The sequence below is a fragment of the Ylistrum balloti genome, unplaced genomic scaffold (genome assembly GCF_031769215.1).
Source record: "Ylistrum balloti isolate Yb309-2 unplaced genomic scaffold, AGI_CSIRO_Ybal_v1 Utg369992, whole genome shotgun sequence".
NCBI lineage: Eukaryota > Metazoa > Mollusca > Bivalvia > Pectinida > Pectinidae > Ylistrum > Ylistrum balloti.
Window position 1 is genome coordinate 1 of NW_026782074.1, and position 15,084 is coordinate 15,084.

Genomic DNA, 15,084 nt, shown 5'->3' on the forward strand with positions numbered 1-15,084 from the left:
AGGAGTAGATGCACTTTGGCTCAAAATTGGCCTCAAAAAATCTTTTTTTTAATTGTTAGAAAATTCTTTAATCATGTACCCATTTGTGTTATTTAACAACTTATCAGTTGAAATGCAGATAAAAATAGGTTCATAACGCGTGTGATGACGTCACAGATTTTTCACAGGGAAGCGCAAGCATACGAAAAAAGTCACGATTTTTTTCGATATTTTATGACTTTGAACGAAAAAATTAACTACCTCCCCAAGGGTGTACCAATTTTATATTTATCAATGAGAACAATTTCCACATTATGTTTGCGATGCTCAAATATTTTTTTGGTACATGCCTGGGTAGGTATTTAAAATAACAAATATCTTCTGAATTTGTAACCACATTTCACGATTTTGGTGAGATTTTGACGTTGCCCAGCGTAACGTTAGCGTCGAGACCGACTACAAGATTGCGGAAGTAAATGGATGCTGAAATAAAAGACAAAAACATGAAAAATGACTTGACTTATGTTTGTTAATAAAATTAGATAATAATAATGAAAAAAAATGTATTTTGAAAAATGACAAAAATATCCATGGTAACAACTCCTAGATTTTGCAATCTCCTAGGCCCGAGTCTAATGCGCTACATTGTACGTTAGTCTAACTCGTACAGAAGATCTTGCAAGTTTCAGCCTACATTTGAAGTATGTATACGTAGAAGAGCTGTCAACACATCTGCACATCTTGTAGAAGTTGTCTACTTCTTTAACAGGTATGTAACAATATTATGTAGAAGATATCCATGTTGTGTATTCGCGACATTGTCGCGATTTGTTTACGTTTGTGCATATGAGCAGACGTCAGATCTGACTTCGAAAAAAAAAATAGTCATTGTAGATATTGCTAGTGTTTTGATAAGTATGCAGTAAGTAAAAATACAATAACAAGTATAAAAAATAAAATAAAACCTTTTCTTTTTTTGTTTGTAAACGGTATTTTCCATAATAACGTTGTCTGAGTCTGCGTCTAAAAATAGAATTTTGCAACCAAACAAAATGCAGGGATTTATCGTCAGTAAAAACATAATGGCAAAACTGTATTTGCTACAGTGTTGTTTTCAAAACATATCACTGACATAAAAAAATTGAGAAGTGTTGCTATTTCAAGATGACTTCAAGTGTCAATTCAGCCACAAGCCATCATAAAATATATGTACATTATACAGAAGTGTGTTTGGTTTTGATTTATGCACTGACTGAAGTATTTGTACTGTGACGTAATCCACACTGTAGTGTAATGGTGAAGGTGCAATGCTCTTGGGATTGTATAGCACTACATACACATTCAAATCGCGGGCACACACCATATTATTTTTTATTCTTATTTTTTTTCTATAACTTTCACCTCAATTATTCTGATTTTAATAGTTCCCTATATTGCATCAATCACAATATCTACTGATAGAATTAATAATTATAAATATTAGAATATTTTCAGGACGTTATATCATGTTGCTACATGTATTGGAGATTTTATCGTCCATGTAATTATCTTTGACGGAAGTAACATGCCATTTCAAGGGCGGTCACTCCGACTTTTTGGGAGAGGAGTTCCGGATAGCACTATGCCAGTGAACAGGTAAGAAAGGTTCCGATGTCATTACGCGCGTAACTTCAAAATAGATATTTTTATTTCTACAAATACATTTGCGGGGATGGAAAAATAATGGCTGGGCAAAAAAGTCCACATTTGCCAACTCGGATACAATATCATGGTAAGGGATTATACAGAATGCATCAACTTTCAATCAAGCTGGCGGTAATGAGAATTTTTTTTTCAAAAAAAAAATAAGAAAAAAATCATGCAGATAATGAAATATTACTTTGACATTATATTCAAGGTCATGGATAAACCCTTAAATAACATCTTCTGATAACCAAAAAGGCCTTGGGTCATGATATTTGGTCAGGAAGTCCATTGTATGGATGTTTGCCAAAACATACAGTACCTGTAGCAATACAAGCCCTTTGGGCCTCTTGGTTAATAAGTAATATGTATTTCTTTTCAAATATTCTCAATAACTTGACAAAAATCACTATGGAAAAAATCATTTAATTTCCAATTTCTAAGTTAATATATTTCCCCCACGATATTTTTCATAAATTGCGCCCTTTTTTCATTATCTGCATGATTTTTTTCTATTTTTTTTTTTTTTTTTGAAAAAAAAATTCTCATTACCGCCAGCTTGATTGAAAGTTGATGCATTCTGTATAATCCCTTACCATGATATTGTATCCGAGTTGGCAAATGTGGACTTTTTTGCCCAGCCATTATTTTTCCATCCCTGCAAATGTTTTTGTAGAAATAAAAATATCTATTTTGAAGTTACGCGCGTAATGACATCGGAATCTTTCTTACCTGTTCACTGGTATAGTGCTATCCGGAACTCCTCTCCCAAAAAGTCGGAGTGACCGCCCTTGAAATGGCATGTTACTTCCGTCAAAGATAATTACATGGACGATAAAATCTCCGGTTATTGAGATGTTAATCTCATGTACGTATTGTGAATTTCTCGTTGCCTGTAATGTTATGCACCAAATAAAAGGTAAATATACACACTACCTACGGATACATATTGTTTTACAAGGAACTTATCATAACTACATTTTTGAGCCAGTTTCCAAGCGAGGGGTCGATTTTTTAAAATCTGGAGTTGCTTGCCTTGTGTATTTTTAATGACCGTGGACCTCGGATTTGTCAACCGGCACATAAACTTGAATTCTGCTGATATTTCGTTTAAATAACGTCAGTTATGAGTGCTAAAACAAAAATCAATGTTTAAAAAATAATATCCTGGCCTCGAGTGCCTGTGTGTGTGAACGGATATCTACATTCTAACTTAAGATAAATAAAAAAAAAGAAAAATTCCACGGTATAACCATCTGAACCGGGACTTTTATTGTTTTTCCGGATTTTAAGGGTTGCTGCCATTTCAGAATATGTGATAGGTCCCTCTAGTGTTTCTGAATCAAAGGGAGATAACTTTGGTACTTCAAAGTTTCCTATTAAATCATCTAGATTACAATCTTTTAAAAAATTCCCATTGATCAGATATAGTCCTTTGTATTTATTTTTTATATGATTTTATTGATAAAATTGCTCGAATGTTAAGTGATGAAGCAGACTACACACACAGGCCGTTGATCCGGTTTATTTTATGTTTGACAATCTTCCTAGCCCATTTGTGATTCCTTAACCTCCGTTCCTATTTAACTCATATCCGTTTGGACGCTAATAGCAAAATCAAAATCATATATATCATTATCTTCTACCAGATTTCAGTTTTACTTCCGGTTCCTGTTCACGCTTTCATTCCCGAAGAGTGTCGTGTTTTCCTGACAATTCATAGTACCTGTATGATTGATATTTCTTTTATCTGTGCAGGGATCGCTGTTGTCTGTTAAGCTATCAGCATTGGTCCTATGTCATCTTTGTGCGATTCAAATCGTCAGCGTTATGTTAAGGCTGCGTTAAAACGCTTTCGTGTTTGCAGACACCTGTTTTATATGACTCTACGAAAACACGTACATTGGTCTAAATTACAGTCCCCTTTTATGAGATTTTTATTTGTTTATAGCATGTAACAAACTGACTCTGAGTCAGTCCCTATTTCTGGATATGCGGAAGCGCTTTGACATTTTGCTTCGTTTGAAATAAATCAAAGACTATGTTGTCACAGCTTGTGGAATTTCCTTTTCTTGGGCGTGCCCGCTTGCCACGCCTTGTTGTCGACAATGATAACACAGTTATCTATTGTACCATCTGAATACCCTATACCACGCCTAAATTATCGATGTCTTATAAGTGTAAGACCATTTGAATTATCTACCTTTCAGAAGAAGTATCCACAGTCTTCCTGATTGAAGAGAACCAATCTGAATCGAAATTAAGTATTAGAACTTCGATCTTCGACAAATTCGCGATCTCTGGCGTCATCGATGTCGATTTTATAACAAAAAATGTATGATATTGCAATGCGATTGACCGAAAACTAGACGTTTGAATGAAAAGAAAGACTTTTTCCGCGTACATTATTAAGACAAGGAAAACGTGATCAAGACTTAAAACACATTGTATCTTTACGAACACATAAAGTGATATTAAGACTAGACAACGGAATAGTGACCCCCCCCCCTGTTCCTGCCACACACATCTTTTGATAACGAAATGCATACTTAACAGTGAAGTATGAAATACAATTCCACAGGTGTTTAAGTAAAGTACTGAATACAATCTTGAAGCAGGTCATCATTGTCCAATCGTTTCTCACGCAGCATCATTATAGTATCATAAAGAAGACGCGAAAATAATAAACACACAACATCTGTTTCCAAGAAAACATATATTTCGAGTCTAAAAAAAACTTCAAAGGACAAACATCAGAACTAAAAATTCCAAAACGATTCCTTACAGAAAACAAGGGCGAAACAGAGGCGCTTGAGATAAACGTTGCAGAGTATGTAACCGGACAAGTGACGCTTAACCAAATATGGATAAATACTAAAACGGTATAAGGAGCTCTACAGAACAAAACTCATGTATAATAAAACCATCAGCCAGACGCAAAGTATCCATGTAGAAAGTCCGAACAAGACACAGCAAACCAGACAAGGATTTCAAATCAGGGTGCTGTAGGGGGTCCGATTTTGTGTAGAATTCACACCCGATCTAAGAAAGGTAAAAACATCAGATTTATCTGACAAGAGTATGGTGTTAGATGTGGACATGTTTTGATGCCAATAGTATTGTTTCTGGTATACGAGTAGTCAACTAGCTTTTGTTGTAAGGTCGGACTTAAGTCATCCAGCTCCGTTAAGTGTCGTAACAGTTGTCGTTTCATCCGATAGAAGGCTTAACATCATCAAGGTCACGAGGACTTGATTGTGCATGCGCTACTCGGTTATTTCGAAATACGACGACTTCCTGGCGAATATACCACTATCGACTGACTGTTCCATCCTGGAAATCTACTTGGAGTCAAGATCGGAACGACTCGAATTGTGCGCAACAAAATCGTCGCATTAACATGACCGTTTCGCTAGTAAATGGTTAATATTTCGTTTCTATGCAGATTTTCTGGGAACACAAATCGTCCCACTGTTTGACTGCCTTGGTACGAAGCACTCCTGAAATGTCAAAACGCGGACGGTGTATTCGTTTACCAGGTTTATCAGTGTTGGGGAAACCGTCGAAATTGTGTCCATTGCTCTTACCTTCGAATTCCGGGAACATTTTCCGTATAGTCGAACAGACCTAGATTTAACAGTCTTGGACAATATTCGGAGATTCTTGTATGCGAAATATGACAGCCAAATCTGCAGTATACCATATATGTACAATATTACAAATCCTCATTTGTCGCAAATACCAAAATGAATGCCACGAAGATTTACAAAATATTTACCGACCGTGATTCAAGTCGAAGAGAAAACAATACACAAATAAAATATCCATTCCAAAATGTTGATGGAGAGTGAAATGTCGAAAATATTTCTTTAGATTATGCTATTGTGTCTATATCTTAATATCGAAATGTAGGCGATTCAATGCATCATTTGAGTCCACACAGGTTAACAAATAAATCATTATTTTCTTCTTCTATGGTATCGTCCACAATTCATGCCATTTTGATGTGAACTTATGATTTTGTTCAAAAGGCGCTATTCATTTTTTTATTGAAAGGAATAAAACCTGGATCCCTCAAAACTGTAATCTAACTCCCTTAAGTTCCAAGTTTTTTTTTATAATATGATCCTCCATTTTTTTCATTTTCTGAAATCGCAACAAATAATCCATGCATTGCTTCCAGCCGCATTATTTCCTCAACGATTTGAAAATGCTTGTTTTTCAGCGCACGGTCAATCCTCAGAATGAAAAAGATTTGACTTATGAACCTTAAGCAGTCGCGATAAGACTTCCTTATTAACACGGAATCGTAAATTATAACCCTGTAATAGATATCATTTTCTTCCCTCACTTCCTGTGTTGTAATTCACTTGTTTCTACGAGGTTGTGATTCAGATGTGTGCCTTTTGTATCTTTGTGATTGCAGGTGGCAGACACTGCTGGCATTTAGTCCCAAAAATATCCTGCATGCCACGTTTTTTATTCATTCAAATAGTGACACGATTCTTGTGAAACCGGTCAAAATTGAAATTACAAATTTTAATGAATTTTGGGGTTCGCCTTCTAAAGTTAATCACTGAAGAGTGCTTGAAAGAATGATGCAATTTGTCTCCACTGTATCTAATTCTAAGTTTGTGTTGTTCACTTCTGTATAAATTCCAAACCTTTAGGTACTGTTTTCACTGACGAGTCCTTGAAGGACAAAACAGCTGTATGAAGCCGTTTATGATTAGACTCTACTGTATCTTTCAGTGTATGGAAACGTGACCCTCCCATTTGTCTTTTGTACAGTTCTTTAAACGGTACTAAAAATGAAATTTTACCCTGTGACATTTTTATTTGTGAATTTAGTAGTCTGTGAGGTGTAATCATCAAGAACATCTCTGTTGATATTTTATCAAATCATTTTCTAGTTTCGTACAAATAATGGGGTAACAACGTCCTCACAATGACTATTACTATGACGATGTAGCAATACTACATGCCATGATCATGGCGTATTGTAAAACCTTTCGTCTGTAACAGTTCACTTTGAACAAAACATATACCAGATATTATACCATACAATCTAATATAAGCCTTTTTTAATGCTGTCTTTACTTCCAAAGTATGGATAACATCTGCATGTAGAGCTGTTAACTATTTTTTTTATAAGATAAATTGTTTTGGTAAACAGTTTCACGCTTGTACTGAACATATGACAATATGATGTAGAAAACAATTGACCACATATCATGCTTTAGCTAATCGTAAGTTTGGCCTCTTCATTTCCAGGAATCCAGATATCATTTTCTTATCACTGATGAAATTGACTAAGAAAATCTTATAGATTATTTTTTAAAAAAATTCCAATTAGATTCTGATCCTACCTTTAGAAATGTGTCACAACCATGCTAACCTTTTCCCTATATGAACCCAATAATCTATTGTTGACAAGGCTTTGACAAATTCCAAGTATTGCTATTTGTCTGTAATTAGGTTTGAAGTTAATATCATTACACACTTTGTAAAAACGTTTCACCATGTGTCTCTTTTATCAAAGTATCATTATTTGTTTCACTGTGTAACATCAAAAATGTAAGCGACACTTCATCATCATAAATCCCTATAAACATCCATTTAGAAATCAGAAATTATCATGTTTCATTTAATATCTTGAAATATGTTAAATTACATTCGCCACAACCCAAATTCATAATATTTCATTTTCGATACTGAATGTACATTGGATAATTTATATATAAACTTTCAGCTTCAACAAACCAGAAGTCTCTGTTCTGTTACTATGGTTACTTTTACTGATATCTTGTACCTTTAAATGACAAATTATAATATATTGGTAAACTTACAACCCAAATAAACATAGAAGCCATCAAAAGGGTTTTAACTATTTCCCCAAAAATTTGTAAATGTGAATTGTTACCATCCCAACCATAATTTTCCAGATGACTAAGGTACTATCATAATTCACAAGCATTACTTGGGGAAAAATAACAAGAAGATCAGCTTGATAGTCTCAAAGGAAACTCAGTGCTGTCAGACAAACATCATCAGTACATTAATACTATATGGCTGTCTCACTATATGTGGGATACTAATAATTACATTATCACTGTGTTTCTGTAACTTTGTGTCACTGCTACAATTAGGTACACATCCAGATGTACAAGTGTTGTCATATTTCTCCACTGTTTTTGACTTTTTTAAATATGAACTTCATGTTACACATTAATTATACACAATATACATGATTTTTATTATTTTTTTTTAACACAGCATAACAATTCTATAGAAGGCTATGACAACCAGTGCAATAATTACACTGTGTCTCAATTAGTTATCTTTGGTCTGAATCAATCAACAAAGTGAATCTTTTCAGTAACGTTTTGATACATACACACAGCCTTCAACTGTCCACATAAAATTACATGTCAATTTTCATTCAGTAGTGCAAAATTTTGCAGTTGCAATTTAACACGACATACAACCTCACTTTCATTCTTCCAATTTTTAAATAATCCTATGATCTTCAATCTTAAAAAATGTGAAATTTGCTAGATACAATGTTGCATCCTAATCTCATAGTGAAAACAGTAAAACAATGTCTTTCTTATGGCTGATTAGAGTTTTTTACGACAAGCCCCTGCCAAGATCAATCACATTACCACTAAATTCAGCAAAACTGGAGGCGATGAGGGATAGAAAATGTGCCACTTACACATAGTCTCTTACAGAATAGGAAACAATAACAAAACCAGATGTAGCTGACATGACTTGACTTCCAATCTCATTTTACAATAGCATCACAGATTATACCCTTGTGAGTGGAATCTTCGGTCAGATTCATATATATACTCAGAACTCAGACTCATATGTATACTCAGAACTCAGACTCACATATATATACTTGGAACTCAGACACATATATATACTCAGAATCATATATATACAACAGATTATCAAGAACATGTTTGTGAAATTTCCATGACCATGGAACTACTTGAATTCTACAAAATGATAAAGCCAAATTGCATTTCTTGTTAAGTAACAAAATTGTGAGTATGCCTGTTCAGTATGAAATGGCATCCATAGAGCGACAACTCCATAATCTGGTTTACGAAGCGAATTAACAGCAACTCTACTTACCTATTTACTAAAACCCACATCTGTGATAAATGGTAAACATATTTCATAATAGTAAGATTAGAAAAGGACTTGTGGAGACATTTATAACAAAATATGTTGAGAGGATATAAACATTTCAGAATCATTTAGATGTGACCACTTGTTATCCAGTGAACTAGCACATTTTGTTTTTTTATTTAGTAAAACCACAATAAGCTTCTAATAATAGATTCTGTATCAAAGGTATGAGGCATTTTGTGCAGTTATATCTACAAAAATAGAAGAAATGTTCTCAGAAAAATAAATAAAATGCTATTCTGGTTAACTTGTATCAAATATTGTTTAAATCAGTAATATAAACAATATTTTTGTCAATAAATGAACTCAAAATATCAAACATGTTAACAAGTCTCACATTCTGGTTGTTCATGGAATACACATCAGGCAACGCTACTATATTTAAAAGCATAATATCATGATTAAGTTGTTGCTAAGTTAATTTTCTATTAAAATATAGCAACTTTATGACATACTAATGGCATGGCATGATATCATGTTATACTGCAGAAAAGTTCAAAAGACAGTGTTAATATATTGTAGCTAGTCCCATTAATAGCCAGTGTCATTTAAGAATGTGCCAGGTTAAGTTGCTGGAAGAAATCCAGAGAAAATCCACTGACCTGTGGCAAGTACCTGGCAACTGTCCCATGCAGGCCTCAAATATGTGACCCATAAGTGGCTAATGCTAAAGTTGGTCTGATGATTTCATCACTTAACCACCATGGCCCCTAAAAGACAGGATGTTTTGCTATTGTTATGATTCATTTTGTTATCAAATATACTTCTGATAATATTCTGAATATAAGAGTCATTGTTTTCACATGAATCTGTCATTCAGTGATCTTAACGACAATATTCACCTTTTATTGTATGATGTACAGTGTATATGTAAAGAGTATGTCTTCATTAAACTCCTTAAAATTAATGAAAAAAATATGATCTGGTACACACATGACTTGACTTAATCAGTGATTCTAGAACAACTTACAAGTATCAACAAAAGCATTGTCAATTTAAAGAATCAACACACAGCTGTGATATAACCTGATCATAGGCAAAAACGTATAAATATGAACAAAAAATTTATAAAATGAATGTTAAGTACATCTTAATCTGTGTTTGTGTAATGATATGCAGACTTATATTTAATGATGTCATGACTCAATTATCTGAACCTGATCCAGAATCTTCAGCTAGTTCAGATGTATCTGTCTTTTCATGTAGTAAGATATACTCCCTAGAGCTGAACCCAAATTTAAGCATGTCTTTCTCAAATAATTCAACATATCGCTGAGGGTCTATTCTTTGATTATTTACATAGGTGCCATTGGACGAGTCAAGATCTATGATATAGGGGGCAACCTTACGTCCTGTCGTACCATCTTCACGCTCAAAGTTCACAAGTCTGTATTGAAGGACAGCATGTTGTTTGGAGCATGAGGGATGATCTGTGGGAATGTCCACCACAAGTCTGTCTCTTCCCATTAAATAGGCACTCATTCTGTGAATGTGTAATACTGGCAGGGCTTCATCTCCCTTAAATGGATACAATCTCCACCGTTTCTTAGGCTTTCTTGCCTCTGGAGGTTGATTGTACTTAATGACTACACCACGGTATGTATTTGTATCCTCTGTTAATTTCCCTGAGAGTTTAAAGTCTGGTTTATCTTTGTCTTTTGGTTCTTCTGTCTTTTTTTGACCCTGTTCTTGTTGCTGACCATACACAAACCCATCATCTTCTGTCCTGAAAGGGTTATTTCCCCTTTGTCTCCTAGCCTCTCGCCTCCTGTCATCATTCCTATCTCTTTCTCGCCTTTGCTCCCTCATTTCATTGTCTCTCCTGTGCCCTCTGGCATCATCATCTGGTTCCTGTTTTATTCGACGATGTGGATCAAATCTTTCTTCATTTCTGTGTTTGTGTTCTTGTTTTCTTCTGTCTCGATCCTCTCTGTGATGTTTCCTGCTGTGAGTTCTCTCTCCTTGTTCATATTCTGGTGATTCTTGTTCCATTTTTATCTTTCGTTTTGGGGGTGGGCTTCTACTTGAGGATCTTGATTCATCAAATTTAGATTTCTTTTTCTTTTTTCCGTGTTTAGATTCCTGAAATGACCAAAAGTAAAATTATGGTCACTTGTCTCAAAATATATTATAATGTTGCAAGTTTACATGAAATTGAATTCATTACTTTCACTTTTGTTTTTTTGATGTGTTAACATTATGTTATAAAAAAAATTATAACCTACTGATAGCAACTAAATTTTACTTAGATAGAAGAACATATAATATCATGATTATTGTAACATGGAGAAAAAAGTCTATTTTAATTCTTTGTTACTCCTTGACCTCTTTGGCCATTGTGATATAATTACTGTTACAAGAATAAAAAATATGTCAATCAATGGTACCCATAAGATAGTCACAGTAATATTAATATTGATATTTATTAATCATGGACCAAAATATTGAGATCGTGCCGAATTAAGTTTATCCTTTGCTAAAAACACCACCAAAAATGTTATCCTTTAAAACAACTTTGTTTTGCCCAATTCTATCCTATTATTTGTAAGGAAAAAAGACCATATTTGATGTCTGTTAGTATTAAGTGCCAAGATGAACTTTCTTCACATGTCAAAACCTACATTTTTTAAAAATTTCTGTTTTAAAGAGTTTTACAGATAAAAAAGACCTTTAGTTCAAATCACATTACATCAACCCAATTTCATAAAAAATCCTGCATTTCAGATATGTTTTTACACATCCCTTTCAAATTATTAACAAAAAAAAAGATTTCTGAAAAAACAAGAACACAGTCATCAAGATCCTCACCCAAGTTTATTTGTAAAATATAAACATTTAAAGTGAGTAACGTGGAAACTAAAGCATTGAAACCATTTATTGTTTATGTTCAGTTTAACATTCAGTTGAACATGATCAATGCAAAATGTATAATAGCCATTTAGTAGCATAATACTGTGAATATCAAAATCAGCTTATTGTACCTTTAAATTCCTTTCTTTTACCCAATGCTAATGTTCAGAAATTACCATAGAGTGATGAAAGAAACCCACCAATCAGGTCACAGAAGCCTCCTGAAGTATGCACAGAATTTGCTGTTAATCAAATTTGGGCAAGGGATTAAGGTAACAAGTGTACCAACCAAGTTTTAACAAACTCAACCAGACCTTCAAAAGATATCATGCAGAAAGCAGTATCTACATGGAAGGACGGAACTCATTTGAATATCACCAACCAACCATAAAAGATACCATTGGTAAAACATTGCTGTCAAGATATGCTGGCTTTAAATAATTATTTCAGTGAGTCAGTCAAAGGAAACAGTACCCCTATACCAGAGGTTGCTCTTAGTCAAATGAAAAGATTTTTTGCATGTTGTTACACATGGGTGTCAAGTGAGTTTTACAGAAAAAATATTATAAAAAAAAACACATTTATAAATTCATGGGCTTACAAAATGTTTCTCAGCACTCACTTGTATGTGAAACTGCTAATAGTGCATGTTCAATACTCACTAAACTCCAACTATGCATTTCAATTCTTTGCACTTGGTCAACTAAAGGGATTTTTTGGGGTTTTCTTAGACATGAGTTTCATGTGCATGGTACAAAGAAAAAAAATTAAAAAAATTAAAGTAAAAAAATACATGAATAAAAGCCTATGTGTACAAAACACCTTGTAGACCTATTTCTCCCTAGGCATTCAGTAAGTACACCAGGCCTGTTTGCCAAATTATTATCTGGCATTATTGTGTCAATTTCGACAAAGCGTATGTCATACATGTAGGTTTCTTGCTGTGTAAACTCAATGATTACTAAAACATTTGAGTACCAAGTTCAAGATTTTCTTTTGGGACTCACTCAAATGTTGAGAACCTATGATATATCTTTGTAATTGTGTAATAGGAAGGAGTAATGAAAAAATAACTGCAACTAAATTGATATTCCCACTAGCTATGGCAATCTGTACTTTCAATATTTACACTACTCCCTCCTTCACAAAATCTTTGACAACAACTACCCAGGTTTGATACTTCAGAGGAAGCATCACAATATGTAATAGCTATTACTCTTTTAGTGGTCGACAACACCAAATCTGTAAAAGGAGGGGGTACTGAAAAATGTACCCACTAGGCATGACGAGTGAGTAACTTTTACAACAAACTTTTTCATCAAAAAAATCCTATAAAAAACTGTAAAAATCTAACTTTATTGCAGCAAGGAAATTGGAAACTGTCCAACAAGGCATGATACTTCGTACTATGATCTTTCATACCCCGTCTCTTTCGTTTCAACCAATAAATAATGCCAATATGTCAGAAGTCTTGTTTTCGAGGGACAATATTAAATCTTACTACTGAAAAATGTATATGGTTTTTCGTGTAAATGTATCTTTTTATAAAAGTGTCTTCATCGCTTTTAATCCTCGTAGTTTATGTGAGAACTAGAAAAAACAAACAAACTTTAAATGACTTTCCCGTATCACAGTCACTGCTGATGTGCTCGAGTTAATTACCCTCTGAACCTGCGGAGAAACTTTACGAGAACAATAACTTAATTGTGTTACCCTTTTCGGACTTCTAGAGTGGGACTGTCGTTTTTGGTGTTTTCGTCGAGTCCTGGTTTCCTCTTCATCGTCACTTGATGTGTAGCTTCTCACCATCCTGCGTTTGTAGCGGAAGTGTACGTAAGTCTAACGCTGTGTTTTCTGTTTCGAAATGCTCTGTTCGAACCGGAAGTATGTTCTTTTGCGATTGTAGCGCCACCACATCTGATATTCTAATTGCTAAACATGATATACATTTTTTCCGGATTTTTCGATGATACGATGATGTCAGATTGGAACAAAGAAAAATCTGAAATGGTACAACAATAAGAAAAAAAATTAAATCATCAGCATGTCATTAGATAATTCAGTGGACATGTTAGGTAGCTTCAAGTTAATCTAAGAACGGCATTGGCTACCTCTGTTGATATATCTTCTGCTCTGCTGCACTTCGCCACTGAACTATGAAAAGGAAATGCTAGCTAGCCGAGGCTAGTAAGGGGACGTGTGCTCGTTACTTTTACATATACATGCATAATTGGCATATGCTTTGGCAATGAAAATACGCAAATCATCCGAGCTACATTGTTAGTTGATTAAATGGCTCTGTTCTACACGCTTTCCCGTTTTACAAGTTTAATTTGAAAACATCACCAAGAATCTCTGCGTGGTGTAGACTGAGTTATCATGACTCAAGAGTAAGGTCATTCAAGTTTGAAACAAGACTGCTGAAAGCTAAAATTGACGTTACGCATTTTCAAAGAGTTGCGATACATCACAAAGATAATGATATATTTTTTTCTCACTTTGTATTTCGAAAATTGACGAGGTAAATGATTTAATGACACATGAAACATATGTCAAAATTAAATGACTGGTTATGATTTAAAGTAACGTTTTGATATAAAGAGACGTCATGATACAAATATGACGCCACAAATTAGTTTCATAAATTAGAAACAATGTCATTTTGGACGATCGCTGACCAGTTATTTCCCATGGGATAGGGAAATAAAACTTACAAAATAAGTCACTATTCATTTCTCCAATCGATTACTACCATGCGTAGTCATATAGACTGTATCTCCTCTCCCGTGTTGGTTGACAGGTTTTCCGTCTCCGCGACGCCACCCTCTGCCAGGTATCGTCTCACCGGTATTCTGGCGATGATAATGATGATGATGATGATGATGATGATGATGACGTTGTAAGTATTTAATTTCTGCCCTCCTTTTATACACATTTTCACGCTGAAACCACCGGGCCCTCGGGCCTTCTCAACTGTATATAGCCACCGAAAGTAAACTATGACAACTAGCGCTAATGTAAGTTTGAAAACTAGCTGTTAGTAAATGTAATAAGTCATTTGATGCATAAACTATCATTATCTTCTGAACTGTCCTTCAGCTAATTAACTAACATCAAGTCTAAAGATACTAGTCTAAATCAGCCTAGCTCACGGAAATTTTCCCCAAAGACTAATATAACTGAATGTCGGCATTACCATTTCAGAAAAAAAAATCTGCATTAAATATTTGGCTTATTCCATATATTGTAGGATTATTGTGCCTCTCTATCTACCAATCACATTTAAACTTACACACGATATTTGTAACTATGAGTCGACACCGGAATGAAATGATATCTGAAGACGGTAGTATTGACAGGTTTCTGAAC

At 34.3% G+C, this 15,084-nt stretch overlaps 1 protein-coding gene across 1 annotated transcript; it reads right to left on the bottom strand.

The window, feature by feature from the left end:
- Positions 1–8,523: 8,523 nt before the first annotated feature.
- Positions 8,524–13,563, bottom strand: LOC132547975 (smad nuclear interacting protein 1-like). Its single transcript, XM_060211790.1, has 2 exons — positions 13,429–13,563; positions 8,524–10,947 (listed from the first exon to the last, which is right to left on the bottom strand). The coding sequence occupies exons 1-2, from the start codon at positions 13,522–13,524 to the stop codon at positions 10,009–10,011; spliced, it is 1,035 nt and encodes a 344-aa protein (XP_060067773.1). The 5' UTR covers positions 13,525–13,563; the 3' UTR covers positions 8,524–10,008.
- Between the last annotated feature and the right edge of the window lie 1,521 nt (positions 13,564–15,084).